Below are 14701 nucleotides of genomic sequence, written 5' to 3'. Positions count from 1 at the left end.
AAAAAAAAAAAAAAAAATAGCCAGACATTGTGATGGGCACCTGTAATCCCATCTCGGGAGGCTGAGTCAAGAGAATCACTTGAGCCGAAGAGTTAGAGGCTCCTATGAGCCATGATGACATGGCACTCTACCAAGGGAGCCAAAAAAAAAAAGAGAGAGAGAGAGATAGATTTATTTTAGGGACATTATTTTGCAAACCCAACCAGCAACTAGAATTTGTTCTAAAGCAATCAAGAGGCCGAGTGTGGTGCTCACACCTGTAATCCTAGCACTTTGAGAAGCTGAGGCAGGTGGATTGCTTCAGCTCAGGGCTGTAAGAGAAGCCTGAGCAAGAGCAAGATCCCATCTCTACTTAAAATAAGTACATAAATAAACCAACTAGCCAGGCATAGTGGTGCATACCTGTATTCCCAGCTATTAGGGAGGCTGAGGCAAAAGGATAGCTTAAACCCAAGAGACTGAGGTTGCTGTGAGTTATGATACCACAACACTCTACCCAAGGTAAGACTCTCTCAAAAAATAAATAAAAATTAAATATAAATAAATAAAGCAAAAAGAATTGACTTTTGGTATTTTGGCTCATACGATACTTTTCTCACAGAATATAATTAAAGCTAATGAAGGGCTGACCATTTGGGCACGTCATGATGCTGGAATAGAGGACAGCTTTTCGTCAGGGCAGCGACTGCTAGAACTCCCGACTGGAACAACTATGTTCTATCAGAAGAAGAAACCACTCCGAAAACCAAAAAAATGAAGAAATAACAAAAGGAAAAGAGAGGGAAAATGGAATGAGAGTGAGCACTACCGGGAGGGTTATTCTAGGAGCGTAACCACCCCAGTCCGATTGTGCTAGAAAACTGGGTGTATTTATTAGTGGGGTGGGTCACGTGTATGAAGAAGCAACACCAGGTTCTCTGATGGGAAACAGAACCTCCTCTACCTTCTCTATGAATCTCATGTAAACACAAGTTGGCTCATTTGAAAGAAAGGAAGAAAAGGCCACGGTTACTGCATCCAAATCTCACTTCTGGATAACTTGACCAATAAAAACAAACTGCAGTATCACACAGATTTCTTTCAAGACATTACTCATAATTTTCAAACAATGTTTCTTAAAAATAAAAAAGGCAAGGAAGGATACAGTGGCAGAACGCAAGCCCCTGAAATGCTGTGTCTTTGTACATGATTTTGGATGCATAATTAGAAATGTAACTGCTTAGATTACATTACGGGCTGCACCACTACATTTTTACAAGGTTCATTAGCCTAATTATACACTTAATTAAAGCAAACTCAGCCACACATGTTAACATTTTCAATTCTAAGTATAAATTACAACCAATGATAAAACTGAAAATAAGTAACAAGTGTTTTATTGACATCCAAATTGGCTGAGTTAGTCTGAGTTTCGCTTTGATAATGTAAACTCCCACAACTGCCACCCAGCTGTATGGAAATGATCATAATTCTTCTTAATAAAAGCTGACACATATAAACACCCCAACTGTTGAGAAAGCAGAGTATGAATGGACGGAATGAGATCCCGTGGACAGGCACCTCTCACCTCCCTGAGCACGCCACGTGGGGGGCCAGTGATCACCTACATGATCCCTGAGAACCATGGCCGCCAACAGAAGAAGACTGAAAGGAATTCTGAATTAAAATTAAAATCTTGATTAAGTAACAACAACAACAGAAAAAAAACAGAAAACACTGTACTGCATGACATAAGCAGGCCTCAAAAGGAAAATATAGAGAATTCATTCAGATTAAAGCAGGTGTGACAGTCGCCATATGACTGCATTTAAAGAAACATGATCTATCCAAATGTAATATACAACTCTCCTAATACAGAGGCACAGAGAGAGGGTGCCAAAAGTATGTACACATACTTTAAGAAAAAAAAAAAACATTTTAAAATTGTAATACTCAAGTCACGTTTAACTCCGGCAATTATAAGAGATATAAGATACACTGTAAGAGGTAACAAGCGTGATGGGTAAATGCTGAGTATTACAATTTTAATAAAGTTTTTTTCCTTTCTTAAAATGTATCTATATTGGACGGTGCCCGTGGCTCAGTGGGCAGGGCACTGGCCACATACACCGAGGCTGGCAGGTTTGAACCCAGCCTGGGTCAGCTAAACAACAATGACAACTGCAACAAAAAAATTGCTGGGCGTGGCTCAGCGCCTATAGCTCAACCGGCTAAGGCGCCAGCCACGTACACCTAAGGTGGCGGGTTCGAATCCCCAGCCCGGACCCGCCAAACAACAATGACGGCTGCAACCAAAAAATAGCCGGGCGTTGTGGCAGGCGCCTGTGGTCCCAGCTACTTGGGAGGCGGAGGCAGGAGACTCGCTTGAGCTCAGGAGTTGGAGGTTGCTGTGAGCTGTAATGCCACGGCACTCTACCCAGGGGGACAGCTTGAGGCTCTGTCTCAAAAAAAAAAAAAAATTGCTGGGCGTTGGGTGGCGACTATAGCTCAGTGGGTAGGGCACTGGCCCCTTATACCAAGGGTGGCAGGCTCAAACCCAGCCACAGCCAAACTGCAACAAAAAAATAGCCAGGTGTTGTGGCGGGTGCCTGTAGTCCCAGCTACTCAGGAGGCTGAGGCAAGGGGAGTTGGAGGTTGCTGTGAGCTGGATGACACCACAGCACTCAACTGAGGGTGATAAAGTGAAACTCTGGCTCTACAAAAAAAAAAAAAAAATAGCCAGGCATTATGGTGGGCACACATGGTCCCATCTACTCGGGAGGCTGAAGCAAGAGAATCACGTAAGCCCAAGAGTTTGAGGTTGCTGTGAGCTGTGATGCCAGGGTACTCTACCAAGGGGGACATAGTGACACTCTGTCTCAAAAAAAAAAGTATCTATATTATTTTTGGCACCCTCTGTACTGTGGCCCTTTGGCCTAATAAACAAGTCTGTGATGGAGAATGCACACGTAGAAACTTTCAGACAGAAGACTTGATGCAGTAAATAAAGTTAAATTGTATGGTTTTTTTTCAGAAGTAATTAAATTAAAATTCGGCACTCAATGTTCAAGAGCGTATTTATTTGGAACTACTTCCTTGAAGTTCAAATTTTCTGTAATCCTTCACTGGCATATGTGCCCAATTAACTAAGCAAGTGTGCACGGGGATTCCCAAATTGATGATGTCATGGTATATTTTATCTCAGATTTATGATAGAAGAGAAAAAGGATCATTTTCCCTGATTGTGTCAACTAATCACAACCTACCCAGGCAAATGGGATACTGAGCAACGCTGCAGGGATTTCTAAAGCATGTAAGACAAATGAAAATACATTCTCATGGTTTGATCGTTTTTTTCAGCTGGCACTGCCAAGTGCCCCGCTAAATGACTTACATGCATTTTATTATTTAAACCACACAGAAGCCATGATTCCTGGGCCCCAGATGTAAAGACTAGAGCTAAGTGAAGCTGATGTGTCCAAAGGCCACAGTTAGTACACAGTCAGATCCATCCTGACAGCCTGGACTGCTCCCAACAACCCTCTGCCGGTAACAGGATAACTTAACTCGTGAGCAAGGCTGTAACTGATCGACAGAGAGAACGAACAAAAATTTCTAACTAGAAATTCTGAAGGAAAAATCAACATTTTGTTTTAGACGTGTTACGGAGCACACAGTGAGGAAGTACAGGTTAGATGAACTTGGCTTATCTGACCATAATTATAACCATGCAAATCTTGATGGAAGGGACACACAAGCTCAGATTGTGCTGAAAAAGTAAATGGATGAACGTGCTCTGTCTCGAGATCGTACAAACAGGTCTTCCTAGTAGTCTATGCAAACAGAGAAATCTTAGTTTATACAGGGTGGCCATAAAATTCGTGTGCAATTGAAAATATCCCTCCAGGTTATTTTAAACAAGTATAATGATTTTCTTTCTTTCTTTTTTTTTTTTTTTTTTGCAATTTTTGGCCAGGGCTGGGTTTGAACCCACCACCTCCGGGCATATGGGGCCGGTGCCCTATTCCTTTGAGCCACAGGCTCCTCCCATGATTTTCTAATTAATCTATATTCAGATTAACATAGGATACATATTTGTAGAATACAACAAATAATAATATACATGGAATAAATATTTTTCAATAGGGTCACTTTTATTTCAACTCAAAAACCTTAGATATTTCTTATAAAATATTCTCTCAGGTATGTTATTTTTTTTTTTCAGCTTATGTGGTGGAATTTATGGACAATAATATATCATTGTAAGCAAAGAACTCCAGAAGGGAAAAGTCATGAAAAGAAACTTTAACGTAACAACTGAATAAGTTTTTTCTAAAGGGTGTTGACATTTCACCGGCTACTCCGAATGCAAAACTGAAGATAAATGGTTGAAAAAAATCATTTGGGATTTAAAAAAAAAAAAGGTATTTTTTTCACAGATACACCTTCATTTGATTTGTCGGATTAATTAAATTGAAAAGAAGTAGGGCATTTGCCAGCAGAAGCCAGCAGCCCCTGCTGGTCACAAAGGTAACAGACCCCGCCCCACAGAACAACTTACCAGGGTCTGACTTCCTAACCCTGGATACCTTAGATTTTCCCATGAGTCTTGGGACTGAAAGTCAGAGGCTAAGAAGGGGAGTACGTATTACTACGGGGAGGATGATAAACAGGTTTGTTCTGGTTTCTATTTCCCTTCTTGACAATTCCTGAGAACCAGGATGTGAACTGGTGGGAAACAATATGTAGTTACCATAAAAGAGACTTTTGTGTCAAACAGTCAGTGGAAATTCAAAAGTTTTAGAGTCTATCCCTCCTCCCTCCACATGAATAGCTGAAAAGAGTTTTAAATAGGAAATATACCAGAATCTAACCCCCCTGAGGGCAGGTGTTTGTGTGGGGCCAGGGCAGCAAATGGGAGTCTACCAGCCAAATTCCGATTCGGGCAGCATCTGTTTTTGGAAATAAAGCTTTACTGGTAAGCAGCCATCCTCACGGTTTATGTATAGCCAAGGGTTGCTTTTGTGCTGTAAGAAGAGCACAGCTGAATAGTTGCAATAAAGGCTTCATAGCTCACAGGGCCCAAAATGCTGAATATCTGACCCTTTACAGAAAATTTGCCAATCCCAAGCATCAAGAATGGTAACTAGTAGATATCACATCTTTTCTCTTTTTAAAAAAGTATGTAACTCTCTCCTCTCTTCTCCGCTCTCCTCCTCTCTCTCTCCTCCGCTCTCCTCCTCTCTCTCTCCTCTCTCTCTTTTCTCTTCTCTTTTTCTCTCCTCCTTGGTGCTGCTCTGCCGCCTCCCTCCCCCACCAATAAAGACCTTTCATACCAAAAATAAAAGTATTTAAGCAAAATAAACGCAAAATACAATTAATGCGAAATAAATTGCAAAATACAATTAATATCTGGATAACTAAGATGGAAGAAAACTTAAGTCCCACCAATTTAACAATAAAGATGCATTTATGTAAACGGAATGTCCGTTATATATAGAAAAGACCCAGAGAACAAACTGGACTAAGAACGTGTTTTAGGCACGCTCGTTTTCTCATAGGGGAAAAGAATTTAGACTATCTGCTATAACTTAGAATGTGGCAACCAAGTAAGAATCATAATGTTAAAAATAACACAATCAAGTTTCGTGACAACCTTCAGCAATTCTCCCATTCTTTGCTAAATCAAGTCCATGTTCCTTCCCCTGCACTGCCAAGCCGTTCATAAAGTGCTTTCTGAAAATCTCTTTGGGGCTTATTTTCTGATATATTCTGATTCAAATAATTGGCCCCATTATTTCCCACCAAATCACACCCTCCTCTCACATTTTCTCTTCCTAGAATCACTGTCTTTCCAGAAGAGCATCACTGGTGTCAGCCTCACATTTCCCTCAAAGAAAAAGGTCAAGTTCAATTGCTTTCCTGAGGGTTGCCAAAGGATCCAATGTTCCTACTTCCTCTAAATCCCCGTGCCACATGGCATGCATCTTTTTATACGCATATTTCTCAACGACCCTTTTCAGCCCCTCGAAACCAAATATGACATCTTGCAATTGCATAGGGGCAGCCCCTATTGTGGAATGTTAATTTCATATCTTGCTTTTGATAGACTTAACACTGTATCATAACCATATCTCTGCATCATTACGCAGTCTTGGGAAACTTATTAACCACCGTCAAGGCCAGGTTAATAGCACTGCTGTTTCATTGTTTAATACATAATGCAACAGTGAATCTGCATGGTCATGGGTTCTTTGGTTCCTTTGCTGAGTAAGTTGCACTAAATAATACCTAGGACTAGGTCCTGAAAATGTAAAATATATATATAAAAACATGGTGCTTCTCGGCATAATCATTTCATAGGGAAAAGATTTTAGAACATCTACTACAATTTAGAACATGAAATCCAAGAATAATATTTTTAAAAAGAACACATAGCAAGTTTCTTGAAAACGTTTAGCAATTCCCCCACTGTTCACTAAACTAGAAAACAGTAGCATTTGTGATTTAAATGAAGAGGTTATGTGTGACATTTGAATCAGGAAGAAATGGAATAATAGGTATAAAAGTAAAAATTGATTTCAAAGACACTAATCTGTGAATGAATCATTCTAGATAGAAATCCTTTGCTTTTTTTTTTTTTTTGAACAACACACAAGAAGTTGACTAAAAGGTAAGATAATACTGTCTCCAAACCAATGTGTCTCCGTTTCTAGGTATGAGGAAGGGGACACGCAAGGCAGGGCAGGGGTGGGAAGTGAGCTCAATGTCCTTCATGCCTCTGGTCAACAACATTCAACCTACTCTGGAAAATAGCCTTAATCAGGTAAGTTGGACAAGATTCTTATTTTATTCTACTTCAGGCCATAATAGTACCTACAGGACGTTAAATGTTCTCTACCACTGACTTCATAAGTTAAAATGACTATTTTTTTTAATTTATTCATTCATTTGTTTACTTGTCTTTGCACACAGTCTCACTAGGTTGCCCAGGCTGGCCTCAAATTCCTGGTCTCAAGCAATCCTCCTGCCTCAACCTCCCAAACAGCTAAGATCACAGGCACAAGCACCGCCATGCGTGGCCTGAAATTACTATTTTCCTTAATTACGTACGATATGTAAAGTAGTCCGGTTTGTATTCCTCCTCTTCACAATACAGTTTCCATTTTCATTAGTTCCTTAGACTCTCTGCCTTTGAAGACTTAAATGGGAAGCATGGATTTGTCACTTCCATAAAGCTGAGTATTCAGGGAGCGTTATTCAATTAGTCCTACCTCCAAAGTTGAGGTGGCCCAAGATGATCAGAATTTTGTACCAGGGAAGTCATTCTTGGAAATCCCACCTTTCACCTCATGAATATGTATTTTTGTATTCCCACCAGATACACGTGCAATTTCATCGCAAGCTGCACTTAATTTCTTCCTTTCTGCTATACTGCCTGCCTTAATTTGCTCCTGCACAAGCCATTCTGGAGCTGACGCGATTCTCTTTGTAAGCTGTCATCACCCTGAGAATCATCTCCCGCAACAAGCCGGCTTCAGTCACCACATTCACGTCTTACTTTCTCTATCGGCTTGCAGACTACCTATTATATAACTATCTCAACATTTATCGCATAATTATAACTGTGTGATTTCTCCCTTAGCACTTTGTCTAGACTGCAAACTCCTAGAGGAACGCCCTTGCCCTGTTCATTTTTGTTTCCTAGAACCTAACTCAAGAATTGTCACGGTGCCAATGCTGACCAGGGTTCCCAACTGGATGAGCAGAACCCACTTCTGAGAATTTCTGGGGATAAGGAAGGTGGGTGTGGTGTCTCTGGGCCCCTGATGATTGGTCTCTGTGAGTCTGAACAGCCCACTTTCTTTGTACCCAGGACTTACATCAAGTCCGTAAGAGAGTTTAATGATGCAAGCAAATTATTCTTCTGGCTTCCACGTGAAAATGGATACTGCCTTGAAGAGGGGTTTATAAAGAACCGTTTCTCGGATCTTTCTGTCCTTTGTATTGGGAAGTCGCACAATTTTCTTCATTAAGTGCCAAATTAATAGGGGCTAAAAGAGGACTTGTCTATAAAACCCCTTCTGGTTCTGCAAGACAAGGATCATGTAACTTGAATGTGTTTAGTCTATCAAAACTAAACGCCAGGGGGCAGCACCTGTGGCTCAAAGGAATAGAGCGCTGGCCCCATATACGGGAGGTGGTGGGTTCGAACCAGGCCCTGGCCAAAAAAAAAAAAAACAACTGCAAACCCTCCCCCCCCCAAAAAAAACTAAATGCCACAGTAACCAGCAACTGTGGTGGATTTGTGAAACACCTCCCTCTGAACTCATGGAGGCAGCAGGCTTACTTTTCTATCTCATTCTCCTTTTGCTGGAGTCTTCATCTGTTTTACCCTAATGTTCCCCAATATTCTCTCACGCTGAGGTAGGAACTAGGTAACAAATGACAGAAAGTCACTTGTTTGTAACTATAATACTCGTTCAAAGCTGACACATACAGTTAAATCTCATTTACTCATCTGTGATGTTATCTTTCGCGGGCACGTGTATATTAGAAAGCTATAATCCGTGCATTTTTTTCCCCTTTTCTCTCCTGATCATGAAGGAAACGAAAAAATAATTTAATTTTTGAGATAATTTTAAATTATATTTTTGAAGTATATGAAGGTAAGGGCCACTTTGAAAACAACTAATACTGTGTAACTGAAAGTTCTTTACAGAAATTTTAGAGCTTCTCCAGAGTAAAAGATTAAAAAAAGAAGAAGAAAAAAACACAAAGAAAAAAGTGAGAGTAACTACAACTCTGTAAGTATAACACCACCCAAACATTCAAGGTTGATTTCATACCTTGAATACAGGACAAACATTCAAGCCTCACAGTCCAGCAGAGTTCTAAGTAAATCAAAGCTTCAGCTTCAGGACACTGAACAAGCCCAGTGTTTTAACAGACTCACTATAGTTGCTAATGTAACAAAGAGATGGTACAAATGCTCATTTTAAGATAATAGAGGTGGGGCTTAGCAGCCCACCCCTGTAATCCCAGCACTTTGGGAGGCTGAGGCAGGAGGACTGTTTGAGCCCAGGAGTTTGAGATCAGCCTCAGCAACATAGCAAGGCAAAAAATACATATATTTAAAAAAAAACTTAGGTGGGTGTGGAGACACATGCCTGTCATACCAGCTACTTGAGAGGCTAAAGCAGGAGAATCGCTCCAGCCCAGGAGTTTGAGGTGACAGTGGGCTATGACCACACCACTACACTCTAGCCTGGGTGACCGAGCAAGACCTTGTCGTAAGTAGGTTACCAAATAAATAAAATATAGAGTTCAGTCGTGTATACTATGTATCTTTTACAATATATTAGATGCCTACAATTAGTTGATGATGGTTTAAATTAAAGCTCTAAAGTCTCAGCTGCTGGTCTAAGGCTACTTTCCACCTTCTCCCTATGTAAAGGTTTAAAAAAAAAGTATATTAATAACAACAAAAGATATAAGAATTTCAAAATTGTTTGGTTGGTTTTTTTTTTTTCTTTTTTTTTCTCTTTCTTTTTTGAGACAAGGTCTTATTCTGTTCCCTAGACTGATGTACTGGTGCAATCATAGCTCACTGGAGCCTCCAACTCCCGGGCTCAGGCGATCCTTCTGCCGCAGACTCTTGAGTTAGCTGGGACTACAGGTGCATGCCACCATACTGGGCTGTTTTTTGGTTTGTTTTTTTGTAGAGATAAGCTCTCACTAGTGCCCAGATTGGTCTTTTTCTCCTGGGCTCAAGCAATCCTCTCACCTCAGTCTCCCGAGTAGCTGGGACTACAGGAGTGAGCCATGGCACCCAGCCCAGAAGTTCAACGTTAAACAGTCACATGAGGGTGTGTCAGGGACCGGCCCCCACTGATGGTTTATTTCTGCATGTTCTGTTGTTCCACTTAAACAGATGTACAAAAAAGCCTTCGGTGGGGTCAGTCCCTGATCACCCTCCCTTTAGAACACTTCATAAATATATCTTCTCAGGCAAATAAGAGAAGATGTGATTAAACTTGAATAAGCTCAATCTCCCAGGGAGGGGTGTAAGGTACTTCACTTATCAAGGACAGAGGCCTGCGAAGCACTCTTTGCAAAATCACTTCATACTATTTGAATAGATTAAAACCAAAAATATAATAAAAGTTCTTTCACAGGGAAAAAAGAAAAAAAAAAAAACCAGAATCAAATAAACTCATATAACATTTGAAGAGTTTAAGGAAAGTGTAAAGTGATGAAGTTGGAATTAACAAATCGTACAAAATTTTGACGTTCTGAAGGATCGGGGATTAAAAGAAAGGAGCCACAAGCCACGTGGTGAGAGAGAGATCATTAGTTTACCCATGTTTCTAAAATTTCATATTCACAGGATTTTAAAAATCATGAAAGTCTCACTAAATTGAAGTACTGAATAAACATTAAGTACAAAATTAAAATGAATCATTACCGAAGTTAATCCGGGTGATTTTTATTGCGTGGATTTTTCCAGAAAATTTGCTTTAAACTCTCCTTAAGTTTATAAAGCCAGCCAGAGACCTGACTGTATAAAGCCTATCATCAATTTACTGTAAAGTAAGATGTTTGCTCAGAGATGAAGAACAGTAAGGGCATAATGTACGGTTTCTTCATGCCCTTGGGAAACTCCCTCTTCACTGAGGCAAGCTTTTCTGTGATTATGATCTACGTATGAATGAAAATATTTTCTAAGAAGCACATGCTAAGTCAACATCCTTCTCTAGCTGAGTATAAATGAAGATAAAACACTCTACGTTAGGATTCAAATTAAAAACCTCCAGGATACGTTACCTGCCTCCTCGAGCACTGAAAGGGACCACATGGATTCCCAGAGGCCCTCCATCGTTGGGGACTTGTACGAGCTTTACCATATCACTGTGAGACAATGATGAATGAGGGAGCATGAACATGTACTGTAAACAAACCAAAACCGAAACAAAACAGAACAACAGAACCGCGACACGGACATACAGCCAACTAACAGAGGAGAACAGAACAAAAATCTCACCAGGCACACGTGCACACACATACGTATTCGGGGAGAGAAGCATGGTGATGGGGGCAACGGTAAGCACTACGTACCTGTACTCTAGTCTGATGGCATGAAGAGAGAGCAATCATCAGAGGTAACCACGTTAAAACCACCCAGAACCACTTCTCTTGGCTCACTCTCTTTTGAGTAGCACAAGTTCACGTTTTGTGAGTCCAAAGCTCTAGAGCAGTGACTTTCAACCAGTGTGCTGTGACAGGATCTTAGATGTGCCACAAACGTGGGTAAAGATCATTCATTAAATTATCTTCAAAAGAAGTTCAAAGCCTAGTTAACTATACTTTTTTTTTTTTGATCAACATAATTGAAGTGCACTGCAGAAATTTAACTATAGGTTCAAGTCCGCTGTGAGGTTAAGAAAGGTTGGAAGACACTGCTCTAGAGATTCAGTGAAATTTTTTCCATCCCAATAACTATCTTAAGGCTTCTGGTGATTAACTGAACACGGGTTTTGCAATTGCAGAGCACTTTACAGTTTACAAAGTGCTCTTACCTGTCTGTTTTACCATTAATCCTCTTGGTACTCCAATGAGGTCCAAGTTTTCCCCCCTGCGGGGAGGGTCCGGAGGAGAACCCAGTTGACCTCACTATCTGAGCACAGCTTGTAAAACTCCTTTCACAAAGCCAATAGGCATGTACCACAAATCAAGTAATTTTCATCAAAGTGCCTGTAATTAACTTTTAAAAAAAAATGATAAGGTCTTGCTTATCATTGCCCAGGTTGGCCTCAAGCCCCTGGGCTCCAGGGCTCCTCCTGCTTCAATCTCCTGAGTAACTGGACTACAGTTACAATATGATATTGTTTCTATTACATGAGGTAGCATGAAGTTCCTTCTAACTAAAGTACTTTGTGTTGAGGACCACAACCTCAAGCTGCCCATGTATTTGTCAATCACTTCCATGAATCTTCACTTACTACTCCAATAATCCTGAGTTTAATGGAAATTGGTATAATTTGGAGAATGCAAATTTTTTAAGCCATTTAAATGAGAGTTGACTTTCTTTGTAGATGATTCCACATATGGCACATATATTAGACCAGAGGCCTAAGTGGTATTTATCTAACTATCAATATCTGAAAATAGAACTTCAATGAAAACCTCTAAGTTTAAGCAACCTAGGAAACCATTCAATATTAATATGATGGAAAATGCCTGTTCCTTAACTGTCGTCTTACTCAGTAACCTGAGGTTATCCCATGTACTATGAATGGTCTACTTCTAATACAGGTACTAAATATAATTAGAGATAGGGAAATCAAACAAATTAAACAATAATGAGGACATGTACATAGACTAAATCACATACATTAATTAGGGAAAAATAAAACTCTTGCCGTACTGTTTACGGAAGTAGCACTAAATGGATTTTTAAAATTTTTTTTCATAGACTTTCATAAAATCGTATATTAGATATTACTAAAAGCATTTCAACCTTTATTTAAATCAATTTGTCAACTAAGAATAGTGTAATTTATTAAATTTATTTTATCCCACAGTCATTTTACAAAGAACTAGGGCAGGCAGTGTAAACACTCAGAATTCTGCTTGCTGTATATCCGAGCATAATCTGATCTCAGAGCCTGTTTAATCTCACTGAGATAATTCATAGAGCCTTTCCTTGGGAGACCAAGAGAAGACAGAATTTAGTAAATGCATGGTAACATCTATGCCCTCAAACTTTTGCCCAAAGTCAAAGAAAAAAAACCCTCCCTACTCTCAGCTACGACTGGCAAAAGCACTTCCATTTACACATGCCATTATTTAAGATAATTGGAAGGTTGTGAAAATATGGGGAAATTTCCCTTTGTCCTTGTATACTTACAATCATTTTCAAGGTCTTTAACCCATGACCCTCTAACTTTCCATCAAATAACTTGGGAGATTCTAATTCTTCAAGCAAATCATACACACACACACACACACATATACACACACACTATATTGACTAATGCTTACAAGATTTAACTCATGTTTCAAGTAAACTAAATAGACCCAGTAATATTTTTTAACTTAGCAAAGCTGAAGAACAAATGATGAAAATACTGACATACGAAGCGATCTGAAAGCAGTTACAGTATTTACAGTGCTGCTAACAAGACAAAAATTTCCAAATACTATTTTACGTTACAATTTAATAGCATTTGCCAATGCATGATGCTCGGGACAGAAACAGGTGCACGCCCATGCTCTCCTGCTTCCATAATGAACAGATCAAAGATGCTCTGTGGGGAAACAAATCAATGCCAGGCATGTTTTCAGCTGAGCACACACATTCCACATGCATACGCTTTTGGAATACTGGCTGCAATTAACGATGCTACAGGTACATTACAAGTATAGTTAAAACCATCCGTAACTTACTCCAGAGAAAAGTTGGGTACATTCTCCAAGCCAGTGTCAGCGTGTCCCACTGGCTCGACACGGCTGTTATCTTCCTCTGTCCCGTCTTCATCCTGGAGGGAGCACAAGACAAAGAAAAGCACATTTGGTGTTAAGTTTATTTCTACGATGCAAAAGGAAACTGGATAAATGGGAGTGTAACAGGCATCAGGATTATTTTAACCACGTCTCTCCGTAAGAAGCATAACCTCTAATGAAAAGATGGTGGTGTGCTGTGAAAAGCTGAATCTTAAAGCATAAGGAAAAACATGCAAAGAGACCAATCCCTTCCCTTGTATTCCTCCTCTGACAAAGGCAATAGTTTGTAAAAATCATGTTCCCATGTGTTGCAGAAACTGGGTACATATGCTGGATGGAAGGCACTCCAAAAGGTGTGTGTGCAATACATGGGGGGGCTGGCAAAAATAAATGAAATGCCGACCAAGAAGATGCCTTAATTTACATTCCGGGTCACTGTCTTCTCATTATGGGGTTTATTAATAGTTAAGCTGGCTTTTCAAATTCATTTGAATAATTATAAACACACCTGACTGGTATCAATGGTCTTATTAGAGTAGTTCAGAATGAACTCTGATTCTCTAGACACAACGGTTAAGAGACCACATGTACTTCTCCTTAGAGCCACAGAGTCTGGCATCTGGTAGATAAGTCTATAAATATTTTGCTATCTGAAACAGAATCAGCCCTACTATTCTCTGGGGTAAAAAATTTCTGAATGCAACAAAGTAAATAATCTGTGTCTGATTCATATGTACCTAATTTGTTAAGTTTATCTTTTCCATGTATATTACGTAACTTTGACAACAGTGATTGTATTGTGCCTTTATTAAACCACCTATATTAGGATAAACAGACCACCACTGGAGAAACATTTTACATTTTTAATTATGTAATTGAGAGACTCATAGTAGAAACGAATGTACCACCAACAGAGGCTCCAAACAACAACATGATAAGCAAGAGTCACAGGTTCAAGACCCAATGTCAAATAAGACAGTAAATGATTAAAGATACAGGAAGAGAAGGCAGAGTGGGTGGTAAAGCCCAACTGACATTTGCTTTGAGAATCTACCAAGAGAAGAGACTGAATGCTCCAAACTTCCCTACGAGTTGCAGCTATGCCCGTGAGCTCCTTACCAGCTGCACCTATGCCTATGCCCTCCTTCCCTACCAGCTGCAGCTGTGCCCGGGCCCTCCTTCCCTACCAGCTGCAGCTGTGCCCGGGCCCTCCTCC

The 14701-nt window shown here is 40.0% G+C and overlaps 1 protein-coding gene across 11 annotated transcripts in view; it reads right to left on the bottom strand.

Annotated features, from left to right (window-relative positions):
• PARD3 (par-3 family cell polarity regulator) overlaps window positions 1-14701 on the bottom strand; it is a 592542-nt gene that overhangs the window by 311479 nt on the left and 266362 nt on the right. For all 11 annotated transcript variants that reach the window (XM_023511361.1, XM_023511364.1, XM_023511363.1 and 8 more), the window contains 2 exons: window positions 13429-13520; window positions 10807-10890 (listed from right to left, as the gene is read on the bottom strand). In XM_023511361.1, coding sequence (XP_023367129.1) covers window positions 10807-10890; window positions 13429-13520 — 176 coding nt within the window. The remainder of the gene's footprint in view (window positions 1-10806; window positions 10891-13428; window positions 13521-14701) is intronic.

Source organism: Otolemur garnettii, unplaced genomic scaffold (genome assembly GCF_000181295.1).
Source record: "Otolemur garnettii isolate 467f Iridium unplaced genomic scaffold, OtoGar3 scaffold00019, whole genome shotgun sequence".
Lineage (NCBI taxonomy): Eukaryota > Metazoa > Chordata > Mammalia > Primates > Galagidae > Otolemur > Otolemur garnettii.
Note: the sequence above shows the minus strand (reverse complement) of the source record. Positions and strands in the feature narration are given on the sequence as shown.